The 18,929-nt window shown below is 43.4% G+C and overlaps 1 protein-coding gene and 1 long non-coding RNA gene across 5 annotated transcripts; one reads left to right on the forward strand and one right to left on the reverse strand.

Annotated features, from left to right (window-relative positions):
• Positions 1–5,331: 5,331 nt before the first annotated feature.
• LOC125508961 lies at positions 5,332–9,095 on the reverse strand. Its single transcript, XR_007283876.1, has 4 exons — positions 8,717–9,095; positions 6,824–8,104; positions 6,671–6,715; positions 5,332–5,991 (listed from the first exon to the last, which is right to left on the reverse strand). It is a non-coding gene; the product is annotated as an uncharacterized LOC125508961 (long non-coding RNA).
• Positions 9,096–11,222: 2,127 nt separating this feature from the next.
• LOC125508962 lies at positions 11,223–14,710 on the forward strand. 4 transcript variants are annotated; one of them, XR_007283879.1, is made up of 7 exons: positions 11,227–11,604; positions 12,784–12,874; positions 13,009–13,427; positions 13,511–13,588; positions 13,683–13,799; positions 14,212–14,345; positions 14,433–14,710. XR_007283879.1 is itself a non-coding variant. In XM_048673783.1 (4 exons), exons 1-4 carry the CDS (start codon positions 13,496–13,498, stop codon positions 14,451–14,453), a joined length of 477 nt encoding a protein of 158 aa, XP_048529740.1. In that variant the 5' UTR covers positions 13,434–13,495; the 3' UTR covers positions 14,454–14,710. The 4 variants fall into 4 exon arrangements, 1 of the variants encoding a protein (XP_048529740.1); XR_007283878.1 differs by having other exon boundaries at positions 11,229–11,604; positions 14,239–14,345; XR_007283877.1 differs by having other exon boundaries at positions 11,223–11,604; positions 13,683–14,345.
• The last annotated feature ends 4,219 nt before the right edge of the window (positions 14,711–18,929 follow it).

The following is an 18,929-nucleotide window of genomic DNA, read 5'->3' on the forward strand; positions in this document are numbered from 1 at the left end:
TTAATGGGTATAAAGTGATACACTGTTCATTACGGGCCAGTTTCACCACGGGCCGTTAATGGGTGTAAAGTGATACACTGTTCATTACGGGCCAGTTTCAGCACGGGCCGCTAATGGGCCAAGAGTTACAAAGGGCCTCATATGGGCCGAAAGACGTCATGGGCTATACATGGGCCAGAAGTGAAAACGGGCTGGAATCATATTGGACGGCCTAGATGACGCTACTGGGCCTAATTCGGATAGGGCGTGACAGGCCTTGGGTTAGCGGGCTGTAAATGGGCTATATGCGAACAGGTCGTTAACAGGCTTTCCATGGGCCGGCCCACCAGCTTTTGACCAAGTCAAATGGGCCGGCCTTTTCACAGGAATGGGCCACTGTTGGGCCGTGCCACGTGTCGACGTATCATAGGCGCCTTCTGTCCAGTGAGTGGATGACATCTGTCCCAACAATGAGCCGCAACGTGTTTCCTCTAGCCAATGATGATTTTACACGTGGAAAATCCCCATTGGTCGGGGCTGTTAACGGGTTATCTGATCCAAAACCCGACCCGATAGCTTAACGGCGTTCCGTTACAGTGGATGCCACGTGTCGGTCACCCTTGATGAAAGCACTTCTGTGACGCGCGATTTATCATCATGGAAGTGGACACTTCCGTGATGATAATTTTGGTAATGTCATGGAACACTTCTACGACAACACAGGTATGACTATCTTGATTCTGTCATAAATTTATCATGGATGTACATGCATGACAAAAAACGTGACCTACTATGACAAACACGTATCATCACGGAAGTGTATATTTTTTGTAGTGTCAGGTGCTTGCTCTAACATGGCAGTGTGATATCTGGTTGCATGTCGCATATGGTGCCTAGCTTGTATTGCTCCTAATTTGTTAAATCGCATCTCCTTAGCTTAAGCATTATACATGTAAATATGACACGCCTTCCTGTTTTTGGTACATACTACATCTGCCTATCACACCATGTTCTTACATCAAACTACTATTCTTTTGTATCCCGCATCTATCGCTTATGATGAGACAATTATGCCCGTGGGTTAGTATGAGACGTGCTACTCTTATAAAGAGTGCAGTTTCATCCTCTCCACATGATTCTCAAGAAACAGCAAGCCTAAATGAAGATACTAAACATAGCTCTGTACTTGAAGACCGCACTTCCCCTACACCACCATCGCAGGTTCTTGCTCTAACTTCGTAGTGTGATATGTGGTTGCATGTTGCATACGGTGTCTAGCTTGTAATGCTTCTAATTAGGGTAAATTGCATCTGCTTAGTTTACACATTATACCTGTGAATATGACATGCCTTCCTATTTTTGGTACACACTACATCTATGTGTTAACCATGTTCTTACATGAAACTACCTCTCTTCTGTATCCTGCATCAATCACTTACGATGAGACACCTTTTAATTTGGTCAAATACATTTGTTAGGCCACCCTTTTAATTTGTCAGAGTGATATTGGTTTCATCTTTCATATGGTTTCTAGCTTGCATTGCTTCTAACTAGTTCAAACACCTTGTGCTTAGTTTACACTTTATACATCATACATGTCAATATGTCATGCCGTCCTGTTTTTCATACATATTCCATCCTCCTATCATGTGGCTGCCTTACATAAAGTAGTGTTCATCAGTATCATGCATCAATGAGTTTTGAAGAGCAAATTTTATTCCTTTTTCTTGTGGGTTTGACTTGACAAGGCAAAATCAAAAAAGAGGAAAGAAAAGAGTAAGGAAGGCGACGATGGTGGTCCTCTGCAGCAATGTAAATGAAGCATCTATACGGATTCTCCTTGTACTTCTAGTGCATTACAAGTTCCAAGTCTCCGCTGCCCTACTCCACCATCCAAGGTGCTTGCTCTAACTTGGCAGTGTGATATCTGGTTGCATGTCGCATATGGTGTCTAGCTTGTATTGCTCCTAATTAGTGTAAACTGCATCTGCTTAGCTTACACGTGATACGTGTGAATATGACACGCTTTCTTGTTTTTGGTACATACTATATCTGTCTATCACACCATGTTCTTACATGAAACTACTCTTCGTGTGTATCCTGCATCAGTCACATATGATGGGACACCTTTAAGTTGGCAATGTGATATTGGTTTGCGTCTTCAATATAATTTCTAGCATGTAGTGCTTCTAGTTTGATGAACGCCACCTATGACAAGATAGTTTTAACTTGGCAGAGTAATATTGATTACACCTTCCATATGGTGTCTAGCTTGCAGTGCTTCTAATTTGTTGAAGTGCCTTCTTCTTAGTTACCACATCATAGGTGTGAATATGTCAAGCCGTCCAGTTTTTCTTACATATTCCATCCTCGTATCATGACTTTGCCTTTCATCAAAGTAGTGTTCGTCAGTATCATGCATGAATGAGTTCTGAAGAGCAAATTTTATTCCTTTTTCTTGTCAGTTTGACCTCACAATGCAAAATCAATAAAGCGGAAGGAAATTGGTAAGACACTGGATGATGGTGGTCCTTCCGAGCAACTAAAATAGAGGGTCTCTACAGATTCTACTCTGCCATCCTCCCAACAAGATTCACAAGACAACACAAGGCTAGACAATCAACGTAGTTGTGTAGATGATGAGCGCATCTTCCCTACTCCACCATCATAGGTGCTTGCTCTAACTTGGCACTATTATATGTGGTCGCATGTTGCGTATGATGTCTAGCTTGTATTGCTTCTAACTTTGTTGAATTACATATGCTTACTTTACACATAATGGTTGTGAATATGACATGTGTTCCTGTTTCTAGAACATAGTATATCTGATCACACCATGTTCTTACATCAGACTACTGTTCTTGCATATCCCGCATCAGTCACTTATGATCGCCACTGTGATATTGGTTGTGTCTTGCATATGATTTCTAGCATGTATTGCTTCTAATTTGTTGAAAGACCAGACAGTTTGAACTTGGCAGAGTGATATTGGTTGCACCTTTCATATGGTGTCTAGCTTGCAGTGCTTCTAATTTATTGAAATGCCTTCTGCTTAGTTACCACATCATAGGTGTGAATATGTCACGCCGTCCTGTTTTTCGTACATATTCCATCCTCGTATCATGTGTTTGCCTTTCATCTGAGTAGTGTTCGTCAGTATCATGCATGAATGAGTTCCAAAGAGCGAATTTTATTCCTTTTTCTTATCGGTTTGACTTCACAATGCAAGATCAATACAAATGAAGAAAATTAGTCCGGCAGTGGATGATGGTGGTCCTTCGGAGCAACTCAAACAAAGGTCTCTACAGATTCTACTCCGCATCCTCCCAACAAGATTCGCAAGGCAACACAAGGCTAGATAGTCAATGTAGCTGTGTAGATGATGAGCACGTCTCCCCTACTCCACCATCACAGGTGCTTGCTCTAACTTGGCACTATTATATGTGGTTGCATGTTGCGTATGATGTCTAGCTTGTATTGCTTGTAACTTTGTTGAATTGCATCTGCTTACTTTACACATAATGCATGTGAATATGACACATGTTCCTGTTTCTAGAACATACGTGTGGATGATGAGCACATCTCCCCTACTCCACCATCACAGGTAATTGCTCTAACTTGGAACTGTTATATGTTGTTGCGTGTTCCGTATGATGTCTAGTTTGTATTGCTTCCGATTTTTTTGAATTGCATCTGCGTAGCTTACAACTTATACCTGCAACGATCACTTACCCATAAGACACATTTAACTTAGGAGTGTGATATAGGTTGCATCTTGCATTGTCTTATAGCTTTTACTGCTTCTAATTTCTTGAAATGGCACTTATGACGAGACACTTTTTACCTGATAGAGTTATATTGGTTGCATGTTCATATGGTACAACAAAACAGACTTTAAGTAACAAAATCATGTAACAGATTAAAAAATGTGTGACAAGGGAAATTACTGTAACACAACATTTTGTGTCGAACGACAGGCAGTAACACATACTATATAAGGCCTCAAAATGTGTTACCAGGATATTGTAATAGTAACATACAATTATGTGTTGGTTGAGTGTGTTACATAGATCTTGACGTGGTAACATATGAATATGTGTTACCGAAATGTGTTACGTAGTTCAACAATGGTAGTAACATATAATCATGGTTAATACATAGTGTTACAAGCTCTATTATAGTGGGACTAGAAAAACAAAAATCAACTGCATGCATAGATCACAAATACCTTGACACATAGGGCTCATGTGTCAACATGATAATACGTTCTTGTTTTGGTAAATAGTGTTTTCATTCTTTAGTAATATGGTATGAAAAACAATACAGTTTGGTTGGTAAATACTAAACTATTTTCGCTATGGTTGCAGTGAATATCATATTAACCATATTTTCACGCAAATTTTAGGATAACTCAACGGCCATAAATGTGAAATGCACACTTATGATCGTATGAAACTAAGTATTTGACGTGAATAGTCACAAAGGAGTGGAAGGCCAACGTCGAATGAGAGCTTAAATTTGAAGATAGTTTTAAGAATCGGACCGGCAGTTCAACCGGAGAAAAGGGAACCAAGGCCTCGTCCAGGTTTTTAAGGTGCGCTGGTCTTTTAACAAAAAAACTAGTGAATTGTCATAAAAAATCATGTGAAACTAGGAATCGGAGCATTGACCATGAGCCGCCGCATGCCCAACGACCCAATACCAACTGGGCTTGCAATTTGTTATCAGGAAGCAGCAAACTAGAAAGAGTCACACGATTTTTTTAAAGAGTGACGACGAGACCCACCAAACACCTCAGCGATGGCATCTGGCCGTGCAAGGCCTTGCTCTCCTCGTGGTGTCACGTGTGATCGTGCCAGAGGACATCACCAGGTCGAGAGAAGGTTGCCTAAAAAACAGATTTGATAGAAGGGATCGAAGGGGAGAGGAGAGCATCAGATCAGGGGGAGCCACCTGTTCAGAGAAGGAAGGGAATGTCAAGCGCCCTCCACCAGACAAGGCACAGCCATGCTGTATGGTGATCTGCGTGAGGCCCCGCTACCCTTCTGCCATCAATTCTGCTATAGTGCATCCCCAAGGCTACTTGGCTACTCCCTCCATTACAAAATAGATGATTCAACTTTGTGCTAATGTTAGTACAAAGTTGAGTCATCTATTTTGGAACGGAGGGAGTACTATTTTTCTCGGGCACTTCAACCTCTGCTACTCAATCTGCTGCTTTTCTTTGAGCGTCTCTGTTGTAGTGCGTCCCCATGGCTCCTCTGCTACTGGCCATTGCATTAACAGTTCAGATGCATGCATTTTTGTCATGCTCATGGTGACCATCAAAAACTTGATCAAACTAAGAAGGAATAAAAAAACTACCACTCACGGCGTTAAGGATTAACATAAATATTTCTTTTAGGTATCAACTGCAGGCAAGTGAACCAACATTCACTCAACAGGCAAATGGTACATCAGAGTACTAACAAAAAACCCAGTCAAAACAAAATCAAGAGGCATAATACCAGCTCAGGACTATACTAGGGGTCTAGCTATATCTGCAGATCACCTTGCATATCATCAATAGTTAGGCACCCGATCAGAGCGGCAAGATGGCTAGCAACCAGCTGCAAGTGTAAGCAACAGGCAAAACAGCTAGCACCTAGCTGCAAGTGCAAGCAACAGAAGTAACACGTGCAATGGCTGGTTCACAACAACAAAGGAAATATTGAATCAGGTTTTGACAGCAAACAAGCATCCCACATAAATCAAAACGCCAATTTCAAACAGACATAAACTAAGTTTACAAGATGGTAAATCTAACATAATACTTCTTCGACAAAAGTGTATCTATTTCCAATGACAATTTGTCATACATGAAGCTTAACTTTAGTAACAATTTTCTGAATTTTTCCAAGCTTCATGTTTGAAGTGCAAAAACTATGCAAACATATAAAAGCCCGCTAAAAGAACACATTGCTTCATCCATCAGTTTAGAACAATCCTTGTAATCTTCACTTGCAAAATTTCCTGAAAAAGAAGATTTACTGAAGCGCACGAGAAAAAGTTCATAACAAATCAAAAGGAATCAAGTTAAAATCAATGCATATAGGGATACTTAGGCCTTGTACAATGCAGGTGCTTAGGCGGATGCTTCAACCAAAAAAACGGGTTGTTTTTCAAGATCGCTGAGCACAGGTGCATAAGAGGAGGGACGGAAGCAAAGTCTTGCTTCTGGTGCTAGCCGGTGCTTGACCTTTAGTAAAACCGCAATAATGCTAAACATACAAAGAGTTACACGCAATTACACGCTGACTAGGATTTTTTTCATCTACTAACCAATCATAAACTTGCCCCCCCCCCTGATTTTCAGGGGGGTGGGCCGTCTCCCCACCTATTGACCAATCAAATTAACCCTCTTTGTAAAACCTTGTTACTCGTTTGTACGTGTAGCATTACTCGTAAAACCGTAGTAAGCCTTGCTCTGCGTTAATTAAAGTAGTTTAAGCACCTGTAGGAAGCACTCACCATTGCGGGGCAAAAATATTTTAAGATGCCATGCTACTCTCGCTCTTTGAGATTACTTCAGGACAATAAGGATGAAGTACTAACAATTATCACAATCCACAATGGCAGCATCAACGGAAAATAGGACGAGAAACTGAAAAGCAATAAAGAAAAAAATGGGTTTATATGTTGAGTGGAAGACCTCATTCCTTCGAATTTTCTGAAGGGTGTAAGCTCAGCCAACAATCTGCAAGAACATAAAATGGTTATTAATGTCCTGCAAACTCAGCTTTGACTTTAGCTAAAACTACAGTGTATATATAATCATGAAAATGTTGCTCGAACAGAGAAATACCTTTATATGATGTATCATCACTGTTCTTCATCGATCAAAGCATTATCATTAGCACCGACAATTGTTCCCTCAATATCGGATCTTACCCAATGTTGATATTTCCTTTTCTTTTTAAACATATCTGTGAGGTGAGAAACATGGAATGGCTCAGCTTCTACGTCTCGTGTGCATTCATCAGTTCCAGTGTCACATCTATCTCTAGGTAGTTTATTCTACATCACCACTGACCAACCTGGGTTCAGTTCGTCTTCTAGGTAAAACACTTGATCGGCTCCTATTCCAAACCTCATGTTCCGGGAATTTGATGCGATGTGTTTATACTTGGAATCAATGGCCTTCCAAGCCTCTGAATCAGCTAAATGATGCAATGCTCCAACCTTTGTGCGTTCTTGGTCATGCCATCTTAAAGCTGTAGCTGTATCTTTGTGCATGAAAAGCCTCTTAAGCCTTGGCTTAATTGGAAAGTACCATAACACCTTCCTTGGGATTGCCTTCCTTCTTTCCTTCTTATAGTCAAAGTAGTTTTATATGGTATGTTCTTCCACCTTGAAGTTCCACACACTGAACAAAAATCATCACTCGCTTTCTCTTTTCGATAAAGCTGGCAGTTATTTTCACAAGAATGAATTCTCACATAACTAAGCCCAAGCTTTCCAACGATCTTCTTCGCGTCAGAAAATGTACTAGGTAAGTTCTTACCATTAGAATTGCTTTCTGCAGAACTGCTACCAGATCATTTAAAGATTTATTGCTCCACTTGTTAGTGGCTTTTATGTGGAAGAGAATAACAACAAGAGAAAGTATGGATAGTTCACAGCCTGGCCATAAAGGTTGATCTGCATCTCTCAAAAGGTCATAGAAAGCTTGGGATTCAGGGTATGGTCCTGGTTTAGATGGATTTTGGGTTTCAGGTTCTATCATTGGAGGTCCACAGAAAACATCTTCCACTAACTGTCGCATATTAGATTTTGTTCCTTCAAACTGTGATCGTGACCTTTTGTTACTTCTCATGTGTGTTGGAGTTTCACCTTGTTTGTTAGCAGAGATGAATGATGTTGTTTCCCCATGGCAACCCCAAACAGTATATCCAAGTGATCATACACGTCCTCCCGCTTCCGTAACGATCCATTGACACATATGATGCATGGGCAAAGGATCTTGGCATCAGAACTTTTCCCGATGTATGCAAAGTCAAGAAAACCAGCTACACCAGCCAAGTATTCCTCACTTGGTCTAGGAGAAAGCAATAGCTCCTTTATAGATTATAAATCCATCGATACACTATAACAAAAAGAAATGTAGTTACTGCACTGAGTGACAAGGACAAAAGTAACATAAACATGTCTTCCTATAATTCCTTAAACAGACTTGGTCTTTATTGCAACAACAGAAGATAGATGGGTCGGATGGTCTAGCAGTAGTAGTTTACTTCTACAAGGGTCCTATTTAGAACTTAAAAGAGAAGCACATCAGCAAGCCATGAAGCTGCCACTCTCAAACCTGTTCTGGCTCCAGTTACAAGGGTCTCAAGACGTTGGAGAAGCCGGTTCAATGTCCAGTTTCTAAAGCCATATTACTAATAAACACTCCAATCAATAGATAAACAAATTGTAATAAAATACTACAAAGTAACCAGCAACTACAAGTATACTAGCAATTAGCAAGCACAGTATCCAGATATATGCAACTAGCAAAGAGCAGCTCCAATCGGACAATCAAGACAATGTGAACAGCAGCAGCATTTATCATATACACTAATAATCTCTAGTTCCTTTCCCTAATATCTCTAATTCTAGTAGTTCACAAACTTCACAAGTTGACATATGACATAAAGATGCTTCTGTAGAATAGTAGAATAGGTAAATAGAGAGAAGAAGAGAGAGTTCATATTACCAGCGTCCTGGTCAGGACTAGAGGGAGGCGACCGCCGGTCGTCCTGTCTGGAGTGTGGAGAGGAGGGAGGCAACCGGAGGGACGGCTGGAGTAGCTGGATGCTGGAGACCAGGCGGTGGCGATGGCGTCCCCTGGACGGCTGGGGTTGCTGGACCAGCACGCAGTAGCGCTGGCGCGTTCGTACGGGGAGGCCCCAGCCCGCCGGTCCTGGGCTCCTGGTGGAGCGGGGTGGCGTCGCCGCACCGGGGAAGGGCGGCGGCGGAAGGGACAGTTGCGCCCAATGTTGGAAGCGGTGGCGGTGGCGGCGGCGGAAGGGGGATAGTTGATGGATTTCCACCGATTCGGGACAAACCCCTACCTTATTCACATGAAAAAAATATGCGGCCACTTAAAATGATGAGCTTTTCTGAAGACATCGGTTGAACGGCTTTTACAAAAACACCTGGTTCAACCGTCTTTTTTTTCTCGATTGCGTGGATGGTCGATGGAGCTAACCAACTACCAAGATCATCCATTCTGATTTTTTCTAGTCCAACCGCCGGTTCGGGTCCTTAAAAAAACTATTATTCAATGTAATGATGGGATGGTTGACTGATGTAAAGTCCATCGATTAACGTCCTAGCCAGAATTACAATGTTATTCTTTAATCAATATCGAGATCACATATTCCCTTTTACTGGTGTATCTACAAGTACAGTCGGTTTTATAAACCATGAGTTTAGCAGGTATCCTCTCCTTTATTCTCTGTCTCTATGAAGGTGAAAGGAACGAGGAGACTAGATTGATGTGACAACCTCTCGGATATGTCCTTACAACACATTCGACGGTCAGTTGTAGCTGACACATATCGTCGTCGCCACTTTGTAGCACCACCGCATGCAGTACCATTATCGACCAAAAGTCGTCAGCCTCACTGGTCACAACATGCTCCTTGTCCAGTTGTAACTGCCTAGCATTATCGGTCGTAACTTTCTCCCACATAGACATATAGCTTCCATGGGGCAGTCGTGTGGGATGACGCGATTTTGATCGAGACAACCAATCAAGAGTGAGACCAGTGGGTCGAATTGCATGATTTTTCTTCAAAGAACCATTGAGGTTACAGGTGTAATTTTCCGATACGACTGTAAATATGCTCGGTTTTTTAAACTATGCATGCAGTTGGTATCCCCTTCCTTATTCTCTATCGCCATGGAGGTGGAAGGAAGGAGGAGACTAGATTGATGTGCCAGCCTCTCGGATATGTCGTTACAACACCATCGGCGGTAGGTCACAACTGACACATATCGTCATCACCATTTTTATAGTACCACCCCATGCGCTCTCAGCATCGATCAAAAGTCATCGGCCTCGTTGGTCACAACATGCTCCCGAGCTTCGTCGTGTGGGATGACGCGGTCTTGGTCGACACGACCGATCAAGAATGAGATCGGTCGATCGAATTACAATGTTTTTTCTTTAAAGAACCATCGAGGTCGCAGGTTTCCTTTTCCGGTAGGACTGCAAGTACTCTCGGTTTTTTGAACCGTGCGTGCAGCTGGTATCCCCTCCCTTATTCTCTATCGCCATGGAGGTGGAAGGAAGGAGGACACTATATTGATATTCCAGCCTCTTGGATATGTCATTACAACACCGTCGGCGGTAGGTCGCAACTGACGCATATCGTCATCGCCACTTTTGTAGTACCACCCCATGCGCTCTCAGCACCGACTAGGAGTCATCGGCCTCGCTGATCACAACATGCTCCCAGGCTGGTCGTAGCTTCTAGCATTGTCGGTCGTCGCTTTCCCCCACACTGGTCGTCGCTTCCATTGGCAGTCGTGTGGGAATGACACAATCTTGGTTGAGGCGACTGATCATGAGTGATATAGGTCGATCGAGTTACAATGTTTTTCTTTAACCAACCATTGAGGTCGCAAGTTTCCTTTTTCTGGTACGACTGAAAGTACGGTTGATTTTTTGAACCGTGGGAGTAGTTGAGATACCTCGTCATAAGCTCCATCACCATGGAGGTGGAACAAAGGAGGAGACTAGATTGATGTGTCAGCCTCTAAGATATATCATTACAACACCGTCGACGGTCGGTCGCAGCTAACGCATATCATCATTGTTGTTGTTCATAACAACACCATCACGGTCATCGTCTAAGGTCGGTTGCAGCTTCAAGCTCGATATTTTTTTATATCAACTAGTTAGTAGAGAGAAAACATATTATAGGTTATTTAGCACATGTTACGTAAATCAATTTTATAAAGCCATCACTATTTAGATATATTTAATTTCCCTTTCAATCAATAATAAAAAAACTATTTTTTCATGCCAAAAACACTTTTTGGAAAATTTCCATGCCAAACAAATTAATATATGTAACAATGTCCCGGTTCTTCCAAAACAATTTTCCTCCAGTTCTCCTCGATAAAAAATATATATATAGAAATTTCCCTCCAGTCATCAACCATGCCGCTTACTTTTCCCTCCTCTCCAATTACTTTGGCGCTTACTTTTCCCTCCAATTAGCTAGAAAACGCTAGATAAATTGGGTCTCAAATCAGCCCAGTCGCCCACCGTTCGGCGGCTACCTCGCCGCACTCCAATGCCCAGGACGCCGCCCCTTCAGCGGCCAGCGCGGCCGCCACCTGCACCCCCCCCCCCCCCCCCCCCCCCCCCCCCCCCCCCCCCCCCCCCCCCCCCCCCCCCCCCCCCCCCCCCCCCCCCCCCCCCCCCCCCTCCCACCCCCACCTCAACTCCCGTACGATCTGCCGTTTCCTCGATCTGCCTCGGCGCCGCTTCATCGATCTGCCTCGGTGCCGTTTGGATCGTTGCGGCGACGGCTTCGTCGGTCTTCAGCTCCGGCACCTGCATCCTGAAGGAGTGCGATCTCGTGGCTGGTATGGATCTGAACGCCGACCCCTTTCCTGATCTGACTGCTACGAATCACTGTACCGATGCCAATCGCTCGCCCCCCTCAACAATTCGTATCAGAGTGTGTACTGTAGATGCCTAATGGCCGCAGCTAATTGCATAATTAGCCCATACGTAGACAAATAATTAAACAATCACTGATGTACAGAAGCCCATAAACCATGTACGGTTGTGTCTGACTATAGTTTTGCGATGTGCCAATGCCTAATCCACCAATCAGGTCGATCCATTGATATATGTGCGTGTTATACAATTCTGCTAGATCGATCCATCGACTATTGTTTAAAATCGATCAGACTTCTTGAGAAATATGACAGAGCTTAAACTTCAAGCTTTTTAGAGTTGTCATTTTTTTCTATGCCAATTATTTCTCCCTGTACCAATATAACAGACCAATTGCTTCAACTTCAAGCTGCAACATTCTTGTGGAGAATTATCATTTTTTTCCGTACCAATTATTTCTCCCTGTACCGATGCAAGATTTTTAGAGTTCCCTTGATTGAAGGATTACTTTTCTTAATCTCAAACTGAGATGGATGATGCTTGGCTGGCTCTATCCATTGACTATTGTTTAAATTTGATCAGATTTCTTGAGAAATATGACAGACCATAAACTTCAAGCTTTTTAGAGTTGTCATTTTTTCTGTACCAATTATTTCTTTCTGTACCAATATGACAGACCAATTGCTTAAACTTCAAGCTGCAACATTCTTGTGGAGAATTGTCATTTTTTTTTCTGTACCAATTATTTCTCCCTCTACCGATGCAAGCTTTTTAGAGTTCCCTTGATTGAAGGATTGCTTTTCTTAATCTCAAACTGAGATGGATGATGCTTGGTTGGCTCATTCGGTTCCTTCGTCATTTTGGGATGGCACATGAGGCAACATGCTGCTGCTCTCCTATCACTTAGTGCTTAACAGAATCTTGGCCGTCGGTCGAATAATGCCCAGTTTGCATAATCTGTACACTTTTCAACTTAAACCTGTCCTGAATCCATACGTCGACAATGTTATATCCAAGTGTGGGTGTGGCTGGACCCATGGTCTTGTACCTCCTCTCTCTGGTTTGAGTTATGATAAGCTGATAGCGCATTGACATGCTACTGTACTTCTCTACCCTCTCGATTCACATGTTTCTTTTGGTAGGTTTCATCGGTTCTGGGAACCAAATTGCCGAGGGGACTTCCACAACTTGTATTGCTTGATTTCCCTATCCGAGACTACAATCTTGTCCTAGGTGGATTCTCCTTTCGCCTTCCCTCATTTATCTGCTACAACTCATGTCTATTGGAAAATTAAATTGTCCCTGTTATGTCATTAGTTAATTTGTCTTTACTTGTAATGGTTTAATTGATATTTATATATATCTAGGATGGCGACGGACATGTTGACCATATACCTGCACTATGAAGTTACAAATCAGGAAGCCAAAATGTTACAAAGATCCATGATGAGGCGTGATGTCTTGTATTATGACTTAATCTTGATGATCGAGGAAGTTGGCTTTCAGGCAATTGACTTTCTGTACTATGCGAAAAAACCCTGTCTAGGCAGCTCCTACTTAGTTCACATTTATGATCAAGGTCTTGTGTTGAAAATGTTGTCCGACCCTGAGATTGTGAAAGCTGTCCATCTGTATGTGTCTAAGGAGAAGGTTGACGATCATATTGCTCCGCCTAGTAAGCAAATTCATATTGCTCCATCTAACCATCCGAATGAGAGTGTTCTCTTACAACACGGTGGTGTCTCTGCTGAAGGGGCAGGGCAACTTACTATGAGAATGCCGCAAAGTATCCCTCTTGAACCATGCTTATTACATATCTGTATCTACTGTTGTAATTATTGGAATAAAAGATGTATGGTCGTTCTGCAGGACCATGATGTCAACCAATTACAAATTCAACAGAATTCATCATCATCACAAGACCATGTTATTGATTCTGTGCCAGAGGTAATTTTTGTGTGCTTTTGAGTTTTGAAGTTGTAGCTTTCTGTAGCGTCAAGGTATGAATATCATTCCATCTAATATTATTGTATCCTGGTAGGTGAGGGAAACCAGGGATCTTACAGGTGAATCTGTTTCAAGAACGAACCAGCAGGGGACTAGAACTGAACACCCACACCCAGCTCGCTCAAAAAGAAAGCGTACTTCTTCCATCAAGGTAAAGATTCACCAAGGAGCATGGTTTACTGCACCCAAATTCCCAACCCAAACCACATTATCATGTCTGCTTGAAAAATGGATTTTGTTACAATTTTTGCTCAATCTACTGTATGCAAGTATAGGATAAATTTAACCAAGCATGAGCAAGCGAGGTGATCTTGGGCATTAGACTTCATTGCCGGGTCCAGTTTATTTAATTTTCTAGGGCACCTTACTGGGCTGACATTAAAAATATCTCATATTGTTCATGCAAATTATATTATCATGTCGTTGAATGCTAATATTGATCATAATATAGGCTGCTTCCAAAGTAGTTTTAAAGACTTCAACATATCCCAACAAGCGGAATGTTGCGTATGGTACTATTCGGAGTACTAATCCAAGAACTAAGGTTGGTGGTATTGAGTTAGGTGCTGAATTTGCCCTTGTGCGCATAGATCAACCTATTCTTGATAATGAGGAGCTGGCAAGGGAAGTTTCTAATTGCAAGACAATTGGTGAGGCTTTCAATTCAGGATACTTAATTGCCTGGCCTTCAGCTTTTGTAAGTTAAAATCATCTCTTCCACATTTTGAAATCATATTTGTGTACATTTAATCACACATATCTAATGTGCAATTTTCTTTTATAGATTCGAGAGAAGGATAGTTGAATTGCAGCTGAATTCTTGGATCAAGAAGCAAATAAAATTGGAAGATTTTAGCTACCAATAGTTGTAGTTTACATTGATAGATTTATAAATGTAATATCATCAACATGATATTTTTCTTCATCGAATTGATGCAAATGTAATATTCTCCATAGTTGTGTTTTCTATGCTCAAAATGATATGACTGATATCTTTATTGTAATGCATATGTATCATACACTTGTATATTCATAATAAATATCTTCATATGAGTTTCTATATGTGTTGTGCTTCAGTTTCAATATCATTTTGATGCTGCCAAGCATAATAATAAAATGATTTAACTATTTACGCAATTGCATCGATTTTATTAAATAAATTTATATTCCACAAAATGGGTATTGAATTTTGTGGTTACTAATAAAAAAACAAATACATTAATTATGTTACATATTGATATAGCAGTGTTACTAATGGTGTTACTATAGCTACAAAATTTGTTACTAGACTAGTTGACTACTATAGTTATACTATTACAATATTTGGATATTATGTTACTAGTTGTGTTCCGGTGCTAAAGAAATGTGTTACCTGTTGTGTTACTATAGTTACAAAAACATGTTACCACCGATGTTCTACGTCTATGAAAATATGTTATCGGTGTTACTATAATTACAAATATGTGTTACCAGGATGTTCGGTAACACATAACACACATGTTACTGTAATAATTGTAACACAATTTTTAACATATGGTAACAATTATTATGTGTGACAAATCAAGACCACCTAGTAACACGGCCTAATGGAACACATTTCAAACTGTGTTACTACATGGCCTAGTAACACACTTTTGGGCCTGTAGTAACACAAGACGGTATTACGAAAGGTCTGTCCTCTTGTTGCCTAGCTTCATTTCTTCTAATTTTGTTGAAATGCCTTCTGCTTACTGTTTTTCATACATATTTCATCATCCTATCGTACGTCTGAATATGCAATGCTGTCTTTTTTGTATATATTCTGTCATTCTATCCCGTGCTTGCCTTACATCAGAGTAGTGTTCATCTGTATCATGTATCAACCAATTATGCAGAGCTAATTTTATTCATCTTTTTTTGGTTTTGACTTCATAAGGCAATTTTAGAAAAAAGGAAGGAAAAGAGTAAGTTAGGGGATGTTGGTGGTCCTCCAGACTGACGCAAATAGAGACTATCTAGATTTGCCACTTCTACTGCTAATGAAGTTGAAGCCCCAAGTCTACATGATGAGTTCATCTCCCGTACTCCACCATTGCAGGTGCTTCCTCTAAGTTGATTGTGTGATAATTGGTTTCATGTTGCATATGTTGTCTAGCTTGCATTTCTTCTATTTTGATTAAATTGCACCTGCTGAGTATATATGTTATACATGTGCATATGACATGCATTTCTGTGTCTAGAATACACTTCATCTATCAATCATATCACGTTCTTACATCAAAGTACTGCTGTTGTGTATTCCGCATCAGTCACTCATGATTAGATGCTTTTAGCATGGCAGTTTGATAGTGGTTGCATCTTGCATTGATTTCTACATTGTACTGCTTCTAATATTTCGAAATGCCACTTATGACAAGACACTTTTAACTTGGCAGAGTGATATTGGTTGCATCTTTCATATGGTGTCTAGCTTGCATTACTTCTATTTTTTTGAAAATCCTTCTGCTTAGTTTACACATTGTAGCTATGAATATGTCACACCGTCCTATTTTTCTTACATATTCCATCCTCATACGGTTGTCTTACATCAAAGTATAGCTTGTCTGTATCATGCATCAATGAGTTCTGAAGAGCGATTTTATTCTTTTGTGTTGTGGGTACGACTTGACATGGAAAAGTCAAAAAAGAGCAAGAAAAAGAATATAGTAGTGTCGGGGATATACCCCGCGGCGTAACCCGACCGGAAGTATAACACGGCCGGACTTGGCGCTTCATCATATCTCGCCCGAGGACTGGCGATTCATGAGTTTGTCAGTTCACTACTCTGACGATTTACGAGCCTGGCGACTCAGGAATGACCTCGACGACGGGTCAGATAAAGGACTATTCCCAAGGCCCAGAAGTCCGGTTCATGTTATGGGGGGGGGGGGGGGGTTAAGAGGAAAGCATAAGGAGTATTCCCTTACAAAGGAAGCAAGACTAGGACTCCACCTGTAATAGAGTAATCCTAATCCAACTAGGACTAGTCATGTAAACCGCCCCTTCAACATATATAAGGAGGGGCAGGGCTCCCCAAAGAGAGGAGGCAAGGAAGAGAAAATAATCTCTAGGTCTAGACACAACTAAGGAGGAGAGCCGGTTTATGCAGCGACTCCCTCATGAGCATAATGAGACCTAGCCACAAACAACATGTAGGGCTATTCCAGATGATGGTTCCCGGGGCCCAAAGCTGTCTAAATCCTTGTCTTGTGTGATGATCCGCTTTGCGTCTTCCGTCTCGATCAACCCCTCTCAAGCTACCACATAGATGCGTTGGCCTCACGACTAAATCCTCACACTAGGATATCTGCCATGACAAATCCACGACAGTTGGCGCCCCACCGTGGGGCTCGCGCACGGTGGTGATGAGTTCTTGGAGGAAGCTCTTCAGGGATTAAGAAGCTCGCGATCAGTCGGACGAAGAAGAGCCCGCACGGAACAATCGCATGGGGCAGCCCAGTATGGGACAACCTTGGACAAAGCCGACGAATTCATCGTCTTTGTGATCAGAATTATGGTTAATTTCGGAGCTCGCATTATAAGCTTAGGGTTGCATCTATTGAGCCGTCTCGAAAATTACCAAAGACTGACGGGTTAGATCGCCACGGCCTAAAACAGTCAACGGGTTGTTCTGTGACGTGAATCACACAGGTGAAATCTGCAGAAGCTAGCATCAACGGATTCTACTATCCGAGTTAACAAGTCTGAAGCAACCAAACCAAGTCGACATCATCAAGAGAAAGACCAAAAACTGGTATGGATACATGCAAGGAAAGTCACGTGCGCGGCTGACGACAGTTTTTGGGAAGGGATGAGGTCAGAGCTCTGTTTCCGTTTCCGTCTCTAAGTCGCCGCCGCACTCCACCTCGCTTGAGTCTCCACCGCAGCTGAGTGGCCGTCGGTGCCGCCGCCAAACCACCTCCGCCTCTGTTTCAAGTAACCATCGCTGCGCCAGAGCCAATGGCCCCCCCTGCACAACTTGCCTTCGCAGCATCCGAGCTGTCGTGGCCTGCCTGAGCCCTCGCCGAGCCACCTATTTAAAACGACTATCAATATACGGCCACGTTAAGTCGCCGTCGCTCCTTGCTGGGTCACCGGAGCCCCTCTGCCACTTGTGAGCCGCCACCACAGACTCGACTCAGCTCCAAGTCACCTCCGCCTTGGTCCTCCCGCTCCAACTCCGAGCCACCTCAACGAGCCGCTGCCGGGTTGTCCATCTACCGCGGCCGCTCCCCACGCTGGTTTCCCGTACTGCCCCGCGCGGCTCTAGCTCACGCCCGGTCTTCTCCGATTCCGAGCTCACTGCTCCGAGTCACCTATAGCCTGAGCCGCGGGTCGCCCCGCTTGTACTATGCCATGTCGCCTCGCCAGCGGCGGTCTGCACTGCGCTGAGCCGCCTCGCCGGCGCTCCAGCATCTCCGATGTGGCCGGCTTGCAGGCCGCTGCCTTTTCCTCGTTGAACCTCCATGGACGTTTCCTGCCTTGGCCGGTTTGGCGCGATCGTGATATCCAATCCGCCATACTGCGTCATTCGCCGGCGAGTCCGCATTACCAGGTTGTCCTGTATCTCTCTTGTGCGCGTGTGGCTCCGCTCCGGTTCTACTGCGCTCAGTTTTGCCTCTATTACAGGTTGTCGTGGCCCTGAGCCGCCGTTTCCGAGCTCGGCATTGACTCCATGACTGTGGCTCCGCCTCGTCTCACGCCATTTCCCAGCTGCTTCCAGTACTACTTAAACTAGTCCCATCGCGGCCACGCACGTGCGTGCTTGGGCCGCCCATTGCTCAACTCTGCTCCGCATGAGCCGGCCTCGGTCATCCCCGCCTACTGTCGTGGGCCATCCAACTCCGAGCCGCCAAGTCACCTCCGCAGAGTCACCAGGACCCTTTGCTGTCTCCGCCCGTCTACTGACTCGCCGCCGGCGCCTGCCTCAAACCGCAGCATCGGGTCGCTGACCGCCAAGTCATCTTGCCTTCTGTTACCGCTTTGCCGCGCGGTGAGCCGCCAGCGCCCTGTTGAGCCGCCCGACACCTCGCGCATCCACCGCCATCTCACCCTAGCGGTGAGCCGACGCGCCACCGCGGCCTTGAGCCGCCACATCAAGCCGCCACATCGGCCGGCCTTGAGTCGACACTCGCTGACCGCGCCTTTTGCCAGCCACGCCTGTCTTCCACCCGCTGTTGCGGCAGATTGAGCCGCCCCAGCCTCACATCAAGCCGCCTGCCGATGCCCCTAAGCCGCCCCACGCCATGTTATTCATGACAAA

This window comes from Triticum urartu, chromosome 5, assembly GCF_003073215.2.
Source record: "Triticum urartu cultivar G1812 chromosome 5, Tu2.1, whole genome shotgun sequence".
NCBI classification, from domain to species: domain Eukaryota; kingdom Viridiplantae; phylum Streptophyta; class Magnoliopsida; order Poales; family Poaceae; genus Triticum; species Triticum urartu.

What these genes read in the sequence shown, in the direction of transcription:
- LOC125508962 (XM_048673783.1), top strand. Translation starts at nt 13,496, where the DNA reads ATGGTCGTTCTGCAGGACCATGATGTCAACCAATTACAAATTCAACAG. An exon ending in AGCGTACTTCTTCCATCAAG is followed by an intron (nt 13,800 to 14,099) that starts GTAAAGATTCAC and finishes ATCATAATATAG; the next exon opens with GCTGCTTCCAAAGTAGTTTT. An exon ending in TTGCCTGGCCTTCAGCTTTT is followed by an intron (nt 14,346 to 14,432) that starts GTAAGTTAAAAT and finishes TTTCTTTTATAG; the next exon opens with ATTCGAGAGAAGGATAGTTG.